Here is a 14,004-nt window from a genome sequence, read left to right as displayed (position 1 = left end):
CTTAGAAGGGTGATGGGTGCCTGATCTGTGTAGATGATTCCGATGTTGGATGGATATGAGAAGGCAGCAGTGGGCATCCCTATGCTCGGGTAAACTTTAGAGTCATTAGCATATATTCACAATTGTGAAGCAAGTAAAATCGCAAATTAAATTGCGTCCAGATCAGGAATCAAACCCAAAGATACAAGCTGCAGCATTCAAGGTGGATTGAAGAGGGAAAGGCAAGTTCAGGGGTGTCCAAAGAGGAGGAGTTTACAGTAGTTGATGTGGGAGATGATGAGTGCATGGATGAGAGCCTTGGTGGTATCATGGGTGAGAGAGGGCCTATTCTAGAGATGTTGTGGAGATGGATATATTTTGAATGCAAGGGGTAGATGAGGAGGAGGAGCCAAGGATGACCAGCGCACTTCAAGAACAGCAAGTAGGTGCATGTTATCAAAGAAAAAGAGAGGAACTCTGGAAGGGGGCAAAACAATTAATGAAATTTTGGTCCTGTTTAATTTCCAAAAGCTTTGGGGCATCTGGGATAAATGGAGGAGAGGCAGGAAGAGACACAAGAGAGAATGGAGGGAGGAAAGTTATATATGAGTGTCATAAGCTTAATGTGGTATTGGAGACCGAAGGGACCAATTCATTTTCCAAAGGAGGTCTGAGGACCCTGTTCATGTAGAGGAAGAGGTTAGTGTTTTAAGAGGTGAATGTGAAACTACAACTCACGAAGACCAATGGAATGGAGGGTTTGAAGGAGAAGCAGGCAATTTAAGTGTCAAATTTATGATCATACTTCTCAAAGCGGGTGAGAAGTAGTAGGCATTGGTTTTGGCAGTGAGAAGGTCATTGGTGACGTTGGTGAGTGCAGTTTCTATGGAGTGGAGGAGAAACCAAAATGGAAAGGTTCAATAGGGGAGAGGGAGAAGAGGAATGTGGGGAGTTGCAATAGACAACCCTCTCTAGCTTGTCTGTAATAACAGCATAACAATTACAGTGGATATGATACCTATATAGATATATAGCAATTTCCTTTATGTAATTTTTTTCTTTTGTTGTAGATCTTCTATCCGAAAGAGAAATTTACCCACCCATATTACCTGAACCTTTTGTGTGAACAGGTGAAGGATAGGGACAGACATGAAATGTGTTATACTTGATATATGCATGTTCCCATTCCACCGCAACACACACACACAGATAATAATGCACATGTAATTCATAAACAAGCTATCTATTGTGGACAATAAATGCAAACATCAATGCAAAGTCTTATATTCTGGTGTTACCAAGGTCTGAAATTGTTCTTAAAGGATCCTGAATATTTATTGTCCAAGCACATCATTTCATTCACTCCTTGTTGATGGTGGTAGAAAATACTGTCAGCCTGACATAATATTTGAGGGGTTTTATTATTTTTTACACCGCAGCATCAGGTTATTGATATGTGAAATCATTTGTGTATGCACAGCTCTCTAAAGTGCCACCATAACATCTTCATGAAATTGCAGTCTGACTGATGTTTCCATTCCAAATCCTTGTTATTACAGTGTATATATTTTGAGTGTGCTTAGAATGTTTATACAGTTGCATGATCTAATTTCAGCAAAGCTTCATACGTCGGACAGATGCTCTCACGTTATAGTTGCCCTCTGGTCAACAGAGGAGATTGTAGGGGACAGTGATTACAAAGTTACAAAATACAGGAAACTTTCGAAGTGCTCCAAAATATAAAAGTGCCGCCCTGGCAATACGAAAGATCGCCATCACACTCTCAAACTTAGGGGGAATGTATTAAACCTTCTAAAGAGTGTAGAAGTTGCCCAAAATAACAAATCAGCTTCTAGTTATTATTTATCAAGTACATTCTATAAATTCATAGGTGGATGCTGTTAGGTTGGTGTGGGCAACTTCTACATTTGTTCACTTCTCCACTATTAGACATTAAACAAACATCCTACTTTTATAACTCATGGCCCACTAGTGCTAACTTATAACTACAAGCTAAAGTAACCTAGTTGCAGATATATGTACATATATGCACATTATTGAGACTGTGGTTTGGGGAAATTAATAATTGTGCACCTGGCAATGTTGTGGATACTTTGAATGTTGTGCATTTTTCTGTCTGTGGTTATCCCAGATAATTCGGGACACATTCTCAGAGACTAGTTTGAAACTGACACGGGAGGAAAGGAGGAAGATGAAAGATTTCTTAAGTAAGTATGAGGACCATGCACAGGTTATCATGTGATTTGGGTGGTCTGTGACACAAGGAAATATTGTGGGTAGCATTGAGACTGATTCAGCTGACTCTATATATAGCATATTAATGAAGCACTTAACAAATACAGTGTATACAGTAATACATTTCTTTATCAGATGACTTTCAAGTAGGGAGTGATGCCAGCTCCATCCTAGAGGATTCCATCAAGAAACGTATTGTCATGGCTGCCCGGGATAACTGGGACAATTACTTTTCTCGCCTCTTCCCTGTAACTGTGAGTAAAAATAAATTCAGCACTAAAGATCACAGTGTGATTCCCGTGGCACTGTTGTAGTGTGTTGCTTTTCATTTGCATTCCTATGGTGACTTCTTTGTGTCTCCTGTGATTTTTGGTGTCGTTGGTTTTTTTTGTTCTGCTTTAGGCTTCTCTACATATTTTTGTACCTTTGTCATGCTCAGGGATGTATATAGAGTTCATGCTGCCGTACATGTTATGTGTAAATACCAACATGATTGGCTTCTACTATCCATTATTTTGTTGACAAAATAGTGGGTTGGTAAAGTAACAAAAAATTAAAGGAAAAAGCTTTAAAAGAACTAGCATAAACCAATTCTATGACCCCGTGAACAGTGCTACCCTGGATATGTCTAATTTGCTTATATGGTAAATATAGCCTTATTCATACTTTGCTCTGGCTATGAAATGGGCACCTGTGCTTAGGTCATATGATGCTCTCTTTATGCATTTGTTATGATTACCTTTATGGATGATGATGGGATGTCTGTGTCACTGCCTGTAATAATAATATCACTGTTATATGCAGCTGGATGAAGATGTAGAACAGCTGCTCCTGGGAGTTTCTCACCGAGGTTTTAGACTTCTGAAGGAAGTGACCACAACAGGAATCCAGCAGAATCATTTAAAGACTCTTTGCAGTTACAGGTGAGGTGAAGAAATTGGGGAGTAATAGGGAGACAAATATCTAATAATCGGTGTATTGATATAATTATCTACATCCTTTTTATCCTGCAGTTTTGCAGATATTCTCTCCATTGAAATGTCTGGTTCCAGCACCCTGCGCTTTCTTCTTCGCAATGAGGATCTCCTGTTGCACTCTAGCAAAGCTAAGGCACTCAAGTCTTTGGTGGAAATCTTCCTTCAGGAACTGATCAAGGTGAGAAAGAGGACAATGATGGTCTCCTGAGGTTGGAATTCAGTCTCCCAGAGCTCATGTGTTAATCTCGTTTTGTTCTCTTAGGATTCAAATCATGTGGTCGCACTCCGTAGCCATATAACTGATGACAAGAGTCTTCTTAACTTCAAAAAGGGTGACATCATCAAAGTGCTACCAATGGAAGGACTAGAGCCAGGTACTTACAGGAGCAACACAGATGGCATGGCTGTATTTGTGTGATGGACATAACATTACAACAGTTAATGGCTTTATATGCAGCATGTGATGCTTGAACACAGTGGAGGTACTATGGGTACTGAATTAATATAAATGTAAACACAACTTATCCATTCACTAGGAACTAGTGACATCGCTAAGATACACCAGCACCTTAATTTCATAACAGTGGTACATTTCCAATTACACTTTGACACAGAAATTAGTAATTGAGGGAAATTAGTTATGTAACAATTTCAAGGATATTAGCCAGTGTTATTTCTTGTACATGTAGAAAAGTAAGGTATTTGAAGAGTGATTATTATATGAGACCCATATAATTATACCATGCATCTTTCTGAGGGGAGCGCTTGGAGTCAAAGTGTGTTTCAATTAAAGGTAAAATTTATTTTGACAAAGATAGACACACATTAAAAAGCAATTTCCTTGAACATCAATAGTTCACCACAAATATACATATGTGCAAATGCAATGTAAACATTACAACATTACAAAGTGCCAATATAGTGCAGAACAAATGTGCAAACATCAACTGTAAACATAATTGCCCCTGGTCTCATACCCTTTTAGGCTGGTGGTGTGAGTAAACACTCAAGAGAATGTCCTCAGAAAGGTAGGCAGTTTAAACTACACAGCACCAAGCATTGCCTTTAAACATCTGAGATGAAGTCCAACAAAGGGGTCCATTCAAAGCAACATGGTAATAACTCAATGCGTTTTGGATGCCTCCAAGCATCTTTTAAGTGCAGAATACCATGCTGTAAATACTGCAGCTATTTAAGCGAATAAACCGGAAACTAGAGTCCCTCATTTCCTGTAAGACTTCCCGTGGTTTGCGCGTCGGCCCGGAAGTGACGTCAATATGCGTACCACTCCGGACTACTGAAAACTGGAAGGAGTCATCTTTATGTTCCCACGACCACCTCGAAGATGTTGTCGCTATTTGTGGGCGATGCACTCACAGGCATCAATCCAGAAATCACACCACATATCCGAATAATGGATGTCATCATCCTTATGTCCCCGCATCGGGAATAGGCGACTGGAAGATGTCATCGCCACTCGCCAATATTGTAGTGCATTTCTTAAGTGGCATATACAGTGCATCCGGAAAGTATTCACAATGTTTCACTTTTTCCATATTTTGTTATGTTACAGCCTTATTCCAAAATGGAATAAATTATTTTTTGTCCTCAAAATTCTACACACAATACCCCATAATGACAACGTGTAAAAAGTTTTTTTGAGATTTTTGCAAAATAATAAAAAAAAACACTAAGTAATCACATGTACATAAGTATTCATGCCCTTAGCCATGAAGCTCAAAATTCAGCTTCAGTCCATCCTGTTTTCACTGATCATCCTTGAGATGTTCCTACAGCTTAATTGGAGTCCACCTGTGGTAAATTCAGTTGATTGGACATGATTTTGAAAGGCATACACCTGTCTATATAAGGTCCCACACTTGACAGTGCATGTCAGAGCACAAACCAAGCATGAAGTCCAAGGAATTGTCTGTAGACCTCCGAGACAGGATTGTCTCGAGGCACAAATCTGGGGAAGGGTACAGAAAAATATCTGCTGCTTTGAAGGTCCCAATGAGCACAGTGGCCTCCATCATCCGTACATGGAAGAAGTTCGGAACCACCAGGACTCTTCCTAGAGTTGTCCAGCCATCTAAACTGAGCGATCTGGGGAGAAGGGCTCTAGTCAGGGAGGTGACCAAGAACCCAATGGTCACTCTATCAGGGCTACAGCATTCCTCTGTAGAGAGAGGAGAACCTTCCAGAAGGACAACCATCTCTGCAGCAATCCACCAATCAGGCCTATATGGTAGAGTGGCAATACGGAAGCCACTTCTTAGTAAAAAGCACATGGCAGCCCACCTGGAGTTTGCCAAAATGCACCTGAAGGACTCAGACCATGAGAAACAAAATTCTCTGGTCTGATGAGACAAAGATTGAACTCTTTGGTGTCAATGCCTGGCGTTATGTTTGGAGGAAACCAGGCACCGCTCATCACCAGGTCAATACCATCCCTACAGTGAAGCATGGTGGTGGCAGCATCATGCTGTGGGGATGTTTTTCAGTGGCAGGAACTTGGAGACTAGTCAGGATAGTGGGAAAGATGAATGCAGCAATGTACAGAGACATCCTGGATGAAAACCTGCTCCAGAGCACTCTTGACCTCAGACTGGGTCGACGGTTCATCTTTCAGCAGGACAACGATCCTAAGCACACAGCCAAGATATCAAAGGAGTGGCTTCAGGACAACTCTGTGAATGTCCTTGAATGGCCTAGCCAGAGCCCAGACTTGAATCCAATTGAACATCTCTGGAGAGATCTGAAAATGGCTGTGCACCGACGCTTCCCATCCAACCTGATGGAGCTTGAGAGGTGCTGCAAAGAGGAATGGGTGAAACTGCCCAAAGATAGGTGTGCCAAGCTTGTGGCATCATATTCAGACACAAAAAAAAAATCCCAGATGCACAACTTCAATTACTAATTATATATATATATATATATATATATATATATATATATACATACATTTTGCAATGAAATTTGCAATAAATAGAGGTTTTTAGCATAATCATGGCCAAAGGTTATGGGCCTACCCACCATATCCAGATAACCTCTGTAGGGTAGGTCCCTAACATACAGGGGTTCAAATCCAGGGCGCAGGACCCACAAACCAGCTCGGCCGAGCCTCCCCAGGGCATCGCTCTGATAAGAAATGTGAAGTGAAAAGTAAGATAGTTAAGAGCAGCATGTATAGAGTAGAAAGGTGAAATTACATATATAATAAACAAACAGTAAAAGTGTTAAAATTGCAAAAATGGGAAATGTGTTATAATGTGATGCCCTGAAGCAGACCAACCAAAGCAATCCAGGGGACACATGCCCCAAAAGTCAACCCAAAGCTGCACTACAGTGCCTAATACAAGTGTGCATTTACAATGCCAGACTCCATGCTCTAAACCAATAGGGGTGGGGTGCTAGTCCAGGCTGAAGGTGTCTCGTGCCTTCAGGTGTGCAAAGAAGCACACTAAATAGAATATATGGGAAAGGGGATCCTAGACTGAACACGCTGAATATATATAGTGGGAGGTGTTACCTGTTGAGACTGTTAATGCAGACACAAAAAAACAAATCACAGATGCACAACTCCAATTACTAATTATATATATAAATACATTTTGTAATAAAATTTTGTAATAAATAGAAGTTTTTAGCATAATCATGGCCAAGGCATCATATTCAAATAGACTTGAGGCTGAAATTGCTGCCAGAGGTGCATCAACAAAGTATTGAGCAAAGGTTTTGAATACTTATGTACATGTGATTTCTTAGGGGTTTTTTTTCATTAAATTTGCAAAAATCTCAAAAAACTTTTTACACGTTGTTATTATGGGGTATTGTGTGTAGAATTTTGAGGACAAAAATGAATTTATTCAATTTTGGAATAAGGCTGTAACATAACAAAATATGGAAAAAGTGAAGCATTGTGAATACTTTCCGGATGCACTACAATATTGGCGAGTGGCGATGACATCTTCCAGTCGCCTATTATACTTTTCAGATGCACTGTACTTGCATTCCACCCCAAACTTGTTTGCATTCCAGCCATATAGGGATCAAAACAAACTCTTATCGGCATAAAGGTGTAAAACCATGATATTTGTTTTCTTTCTTTTTCAAGCGGTAACTCCAAAATGCCTCCACCATAAACTATAGTGGTACTTAGTATTCCCACTTTTTCCATCCCTAGTAGGGGCAAATAGGGTTACATCATATTGTCAGAATATATCTCATTGAATATAAAATAAAATAAAAAAAGGGGAAATAGATAAGAATAAGTTATTATATAAAATCAGAACAAAATGCAAAATAAAAGCCAGAATATAAATTAATCTAAGAACCATTGTAACTCAAAATCTGAGTTTAAACCTTTAGGGACCAATGTATCTAATTTATATATCCATTGCATCTCTTTCTTCGCTAGTCTTTTATCTAAATCTTTGGCCCGCCAGTTCTCCTTTATCTGTTCTATCCCCATAAACAATTTAAGATGGAGTTCATATTTATTATGAACAGTCTTAAAGTTTTCCGATAAGGGATGTCCTCTAAAAGGCTTTTATGGATATTGTATATATGTTCGGATTTTTAAATTCCTAGTGGTTTTGCCCACAAACATTAGTCCGCATGTGCACTTGAGCATACATATTATATTCCTAGAATGGCACATGATAAAACGGTTTGTCATATTTAATGTCATTTGCTGTGAAATAAATAATCATTATGGGATTTTCCTCATAACTGGTACTGCGGTACATTAAACATGAGCTGCACCTATGAAAGCTCTTATTTCTTTCACTTGTTGGTTTAATTTCCATCAAGGAGCTTTTTACCAGTTTTTCTTTTAAGGATTGAGGCTTCCTATAAATAAAGGTAGGTTTTGGTGGTAGGTGTTTTAGTATTGGACCCTCCTGGAGTGTTCTCCAGGTTTTTTTAATACTTTTTTCCTATTGTTTGTAATGTGATCCATACTGACTAAAGAAAGCCCACTCATATCTCAGGTCTCATTATTTTTAACCTTTTCCTTTATTAATACATCTCTTTCTATATTTACTACTTTTTCTTTAGCTTTATCTATTATTTCTAATGGATAACCTTTCTCTCTAAACCTTTTTCCTGTTTCTATCCTTTCTTCTTCAAGTACTTCCACCTCTGTACAGTTTCTCTTTATGCATTTAAATAGTCCCATGGGGATATTATCTGACCACCTTCTGTGGTGTTCACTGGTGAAATCGATATAGAAATTTGAATCAGTCTCTTTCTTAAAAGTTTTTGTACAGATTTTGCCTTCTTTGATATAAATATTAAGATCTAAAAAGGTAAGGTTAGTTAAACTTATGTTAAAAGTTAAAATAGTTATTAAACTCATTTTCATTCAAATTCTGACAAAACTGTTCTAAAATCTCCATTCCACACACAAAAAATATCATTACTAAAATGGAACCAACACACCAGGTTTGCCCCCTCCTTCTTTAAAGGGTCTATATGTAAACGTTCCCAATATGCCATAAACAAATTGGCATAACTGGGGGCAAACCTGGTGCCCATAGCAGTTCCTAAAATCTGAAGATAAAATGAACCGTTAAAATAAAAATAATTGTTTTTTTAAAATAAAGGCAATAGATTCAGTGATAAAATCTTGGAATTCTCTAGAATAATCACTCTTATCTAAAAATAATTAAATTGCTTGTTGACCTTTATTCCAGTGTATGATCGTGTAGAGACTACTGACATCAGTACTTGCTAAAACATAGGTCTCTTTCCATTCAAGGTTTCTTAATTTCCTTATAGTGTCAGATGTATCTTTTAAGTAGGAATCATTTTTAATCACTAATAGTTAGAGATATTAATCCACCATCGCAGATAAATTAGAGGTTATACTGTTAGAGCCAGAGACAATGGGCCTTCCCGGGGGGTTTATTGCATTCTTATGAATTTTTGGTTGGACATACATTGTTGGTACCATTGATGTTGTAATAATTATAAAGTATTTTTCAGACTGTGTAATGGCACCTTTTTCAAGTACTCTTTTTGCTAGTTCTTCTAAACTTTTCACAACACTCAAGGTGGAATCATCCCTGAGTTTTTTAGAAGTATTTTCATCATCCAATTGTTGGTTTACCTCTTTACTGTAGCCTTCCTGGTTCATGACTACCACTGCCCCCCCCCCCCCCCCCTTTGTCAGCTGGCTTAAATATTGTCTGGTTATTGTTTTTCAAGGATTTAATTGCTTCCTGTTCTTTTTTAGTGATATTCTTTATTTGACTCAGTCTCATATTTTTAATGTCTCTTTCAACTCGGTATCATTGTACATGTAGCCATACTATTAAATTGGGTTTTTTGTGTAGAAGTATTCCGGCGCTCCAAGGATCAGTGTTATTTTGGGGGAAAAAAGAGAATGGAAAAAAATAATAGTGTAAATCTGTGATAAAAAACAAAAAAGAAAGTATATAGACATATACTCACCCTTTATAGGTGAGATCAGTACAATGGACACAAATCAACACCATGGTCCTACGGTGGTTGCAATAGCAACGATGAATCGATTTAGATAGGTCTCAAATCCTGACAGTAGTCAGTATGTGAAGAAAATAAAACATGCCTCCATAGTGCAAATTGGTTGTCATTAAGTCAGAATAATAGTAAATAATATCCTGCTCACCTTATTCCAATTGCATAAGCACCTTAGACATTCATTGTAAATCCCGATGTCCATCGGTAATGAAAAAATATATATCTCTTAAAAATAATTTTATTTAACTTCCATTAAAATAATTTCATATATGGCCATACAAAAAAAGAAAATCAATAAAAATATTAAATATAATATAATTATAAATGATAAAATAACCATAAATAGTGCCAAACCATATTGTAAAAAATGTGAAGAAGGCACCAATAGCAGCGTGAGTATATGTCTATATACTTTCTTTTTTGGTTTTTGTCACAGATTTACACTATATTTTTTTCCATTCTCTTTTTTTTCCAAGAAATAACACTGATCCTTGGGAGTGCTGGAATACTTCTATACAAAAAACTATCTTTATCCGGATCTCTTTTGAAAGTTCCGATTATTCCAAGCTGCACCTTCTTTCGGTTAATTTATAAGACCACATAAGGATAGTAGCGCCAATCATCCAAACCTATTTTTATCATACTATTAAATTGCAATACATGTTGCTAGCTGCTCAATGACTTCAGTAATATCACTCAGGTGCATGTAAGGGAGGGGTTATTCTATACAAGAAACAGTAAAAAGTGTTCCACCAGCACTCAGAATGAAATCAGCAATAAGATTTGGAAAACTTCATGGTGGTAGATAATTAAGAGATCTCAGTTGCATATATTTGCAAAAATATGGCTAAGCCTCCAGGCCACTTTACGGCATCTCTGCTTACTGGAGGTCCCTAATAATTAGTCAAAGTCTGTAGTGCAGAACTATTAAATTGCCCTCAAGCATATTTATTTATTTGTTTATTATTTTCTGTACATTACTTGTGTGGCTTAATTTTGTATTTTCTATGCTAGTAGTCCAGTCGTACAGAAAAATATCTAAATAACTGGAGGAGGCAATAGATTAAACTGTTCAGTTTAATAAAAGTGCTATTTTCACGATGTTCAAATTGATTTTATGTATACATTATTTGGATGTATGTCTTCAGAAGCACAAGAGAACACCTACAGACTCTTACAGAAAAACAATACATAAATAAAAAACCTACATACACATGGTACCTTACAGTAGGTGTAAGTTAAACAGTAGTAAGGACTACACTGACCTGACAATCTTAAAATGTCTGCTGCATATTCTAATAATTTGTCAAATTTATATCCTGCAGGTTGGCAATTTGGTTCTATTGGGGGGCGCTCTGGTATTTTCCCTTCCCGGTTTGTGCAACAAGCTGCAGCTCCAGAATATTACAGCATAGGTGAGAAGAGAGACAAATGGGAAAGTAAGAGTAGGCCAAGAGGACTACCCAGGACCACTAGTAAGGAGGTGAGTGCACTGCAAACTAATGTTAAGCTGGACCATACAGTAACTGAATTGAAAACTCTATTGTGCTAAAATACAACTTTTTATATGGCTTATTCTCTCTGTTCATCTCCACTCTCATTACTTCTGACTGGGCCACTAATATTATGCCTAATCTTTCAAACAGAGTGGTCAGTTGAGTGATGAGATCACCCCTACAGCCAGTCCTTCACTCCAGCCCAGCGATGGAGCACATTACACCATGATTGAGTTTGCTCTGAAGTATTTTCGGGAAGCACAAGCAATGTGAGTTAACTGTATATATTGAGACCTTCAAATGGTAAAGGCAGTTTAATATGGAACCACAAGATTTTCTAAATCATATCCTCTATAGATAACATGATTATTTGCAAATTATTGTTGTTAAATTTTATGATGTCTTCTGGTAAAATAACAAAAAAGTAGTATGTAACCCCTTAGACAAAACTATAAACAGTGCAACACACTAAAATGTGCAGTTATGTAGAATCTATTTTCCAGATAGAAACTTGAAATCAAGATTAGCTTTATTATATCAATGATGTATACAGTGTAATAAACCACTATTATATATACACACCTTCTCTTAATACTGAAGACATCAAAACTATGAAAGAACACATATGGAATTATGTTGTAAACAAAAAAGTGTTAAACAAATCAAAATATGTTTTATATTTTAGATTCCTCAAAGTAGCCTCCTTTTGCTTGGATGACAGCTTTGCACACTCTAGGCATTCTCTCAATCAGCTTCATGAGGTAGTCTCCTGGAATGGTTTTCCAACAGTCTTGAAGGAGTTCCCACTTGTTGACTGCTTTTCCTTCACTCTGCAGTCCAACTTATCCCAAAACAGCTCAATTGGGTGTAGGTCGGGTGATTGTGGCCAGGTCATCTGACGCAGCACTCCATCATTTTCCTTCTTGGTCAAGTAGCCCTTACATAGCCTGGAGGTGTGTTTGGGGTCATTGTCTTGTTGAAAAACAAATGATGGTCCCAGTAAGTGCAAACCAGATGGGATGGCATGGCATGCTGCAGAATGCTGTTGTAGCCATGCTGGTTAAGTGTGCCTTGAATTTTGAATAAATCACCAACAGTGTCACCAGCAAAGCACCCCCACACCATCACACCTCCTCCATTCTTCACAGTGGGAACCACACATGCAGAAATCATCCGCATCTCACAAAGACACGGCGGGTTGGAACCAAAAATCTCAAATTTGGACTCATCAGACCAAAGTACATATTTCCACTGGTCTAATGTCCATTCCTTGTGTTTCTTGGCCCAAACAACTCTCCTCTTTTTCTTGTTCATCCTCAGTAGTGGCTTCTTTGCAGCAATATGACCATGAAAACCTGATTCACGCAGTCTCCTCTGAACAGTTGATGTTGAGACTTGTCTGCTACTTGAACTCTGTGAAGACTTTATGTGGTCTCTGATCGGAGGTGCTGTTAAGTAGCGGTTTCTGAGGTTGGTAACTCTAATGAACTTATCCTCTGCAGCAGTGGTAACTCTTGGTCTTCCTTTCCTGGGAGTCGGTCCTCATGAGAGCCAGTTTCATCATAGCGTTTGATGGTTTTTGCAACTTCACTTGAGGATACATTCAAAGTTCTTGAAATTTTCCGTATCGACTGACCTTCATGTCTTAAAGTAATGATGGACTGTCGTTTCTCTTTACTGAGTTGAGTGGTTAGTGCCATAATATGGATTACAACAGTAGTCAAATAGTGGTGTCCACTGTGTACTAACCCTACCTCGGCACAACACAACTGATGGTCTCAAACACATTAAGAAGGCATGTCATTCCACAGATTGACTCTTGACAAGGCACACTTGTTAATTCAAAACCATTCCAGGAGACTACCTCATGAAGCTGAATGAGAGAATGCCAAGAGTGTGCAGAGCTGTCATCCAAGCAAAAGGGGGCTACTTTGAGGAATCTAAAATATAAAACATATTTTGATTTGTTTAACACTTTTTTTGTTTACAACATAATTCCATATGCGTTCTTTCATAGTTATGATGTCTTCAGTATTAATCTACTATGTTAAATATAATTTAAATAAACAAAAATGATTGAATGTGAAGGTGTGTTCAAACTTTTGACTGGTACTAATATATATATATATATATATATATATATATATATATATGTATGTCTGTGTGTGTGTGTGGTGCTGAAAATCCTAACATAAAGTACTAATCCATTCAACCAAACTGTTTACTCGGCAGGCTTGGCTGGAAGGGAATGGCTGCTGAAGGAAAGAAACCAGCTGAGTTGGTGCAACACACAAAGGTAAGCTATAGACTACAAAAGACTTTTACTGTTATGGTATTATTTACTCTCTATACTACCATCTCCAGCAGATACCATGGTCCTCCCAAAACTCCCTATTCCCTACACACATGCCAATGCATCCCCAAAGGCAACAGCCTTTCAAATGCCACCATCAACACCATAATGCCACCTTTTATAATACCACCTCCAGCAAACGCCACCCTACTCCGCACAGTATTACCTCCTATACACACCAACACTCACATTACAATGCCATCTCAAATTTATGCCACCACCCTCCGCACATTACCACCTCCAACATACGCCGCAACTACTCACCTCACAATGCCACTTCCAATACATGCCACCACCCTCGTCACAATGCCACCTCCAACACATACCACCACTTACCTCACAATGCCAATACACACTAATTCTCCTTCATCCACTAGGGGACACTGGAGCTACGACACTGGGGTATAGACATGGGTCGAGTAGGGCCTGGCACTTG

The 14,004-nt window shown here is 38.3% G+C and overlaps 1 protein-coding gene across 1 annotated transcript in view; it reads left to right on the top strand.

Moving 5' to 3' along the window:
- The window catches only part of MYO15B (myosin XVB), a 96,300-nt gene that overhangs the window by 42,247 nt on the left and 40,049 nt on the right, over positions 1-14,004 (top strand). The window contains exons 23-31 of the mRNA XM_088482689.1: positions 1,050-1,109; positions 2,132-2,207; positions 2,371-2,489; positions 3,040-3,158; positions 3,249-3,390; positions 3,475-3,586; positions 11,045-11,202; positions 11,366-11,484; positions 13,448-13,511. Of these exons, the coding sequence (XP_088338815.1) occupies positions 1,050-1,109; positions 2,132-2,207; positions 2,371-2,489; positions 3,040-3,158; positions 3,249-3,390; positions 3,475-3,586; positions 11,045-11,202; positions 11,366-11,484; positions 13,448-13,511 (969 nt within the window). The remainder of the gene's footprint in view (positions 1-1,049; positions 1,110-2,131; positions 2,208-2,370; positions 2,490-3,039; positions 3,159-3,248; positions 3,391-3,474; positions 3,587-11,044; positions 11,203-11,365; positions 11,485-13,447; positions 13,512-14,004) is intronic.

The sequence above is a fragment of the Taudactylus pleione genome, unplaced genomic scaffold, assembly GCF_031769625.1.
Source record: "Taudactylus pleione unplaced genomic scaffold, aTauple2 ptg000290l, whole genome shotgun sequence".
NCBI classification, from domain to species: Eukaryota; Metazoa; Chordata; class Amphibia; order Anura; family Myobatrachidae; genus Taudactylus; species Taudactylus pleione.
Note: the sequence above shows the minus strand (reverse complement) of the source record. Positions and strands in the feature narration are given on the sequence as shown.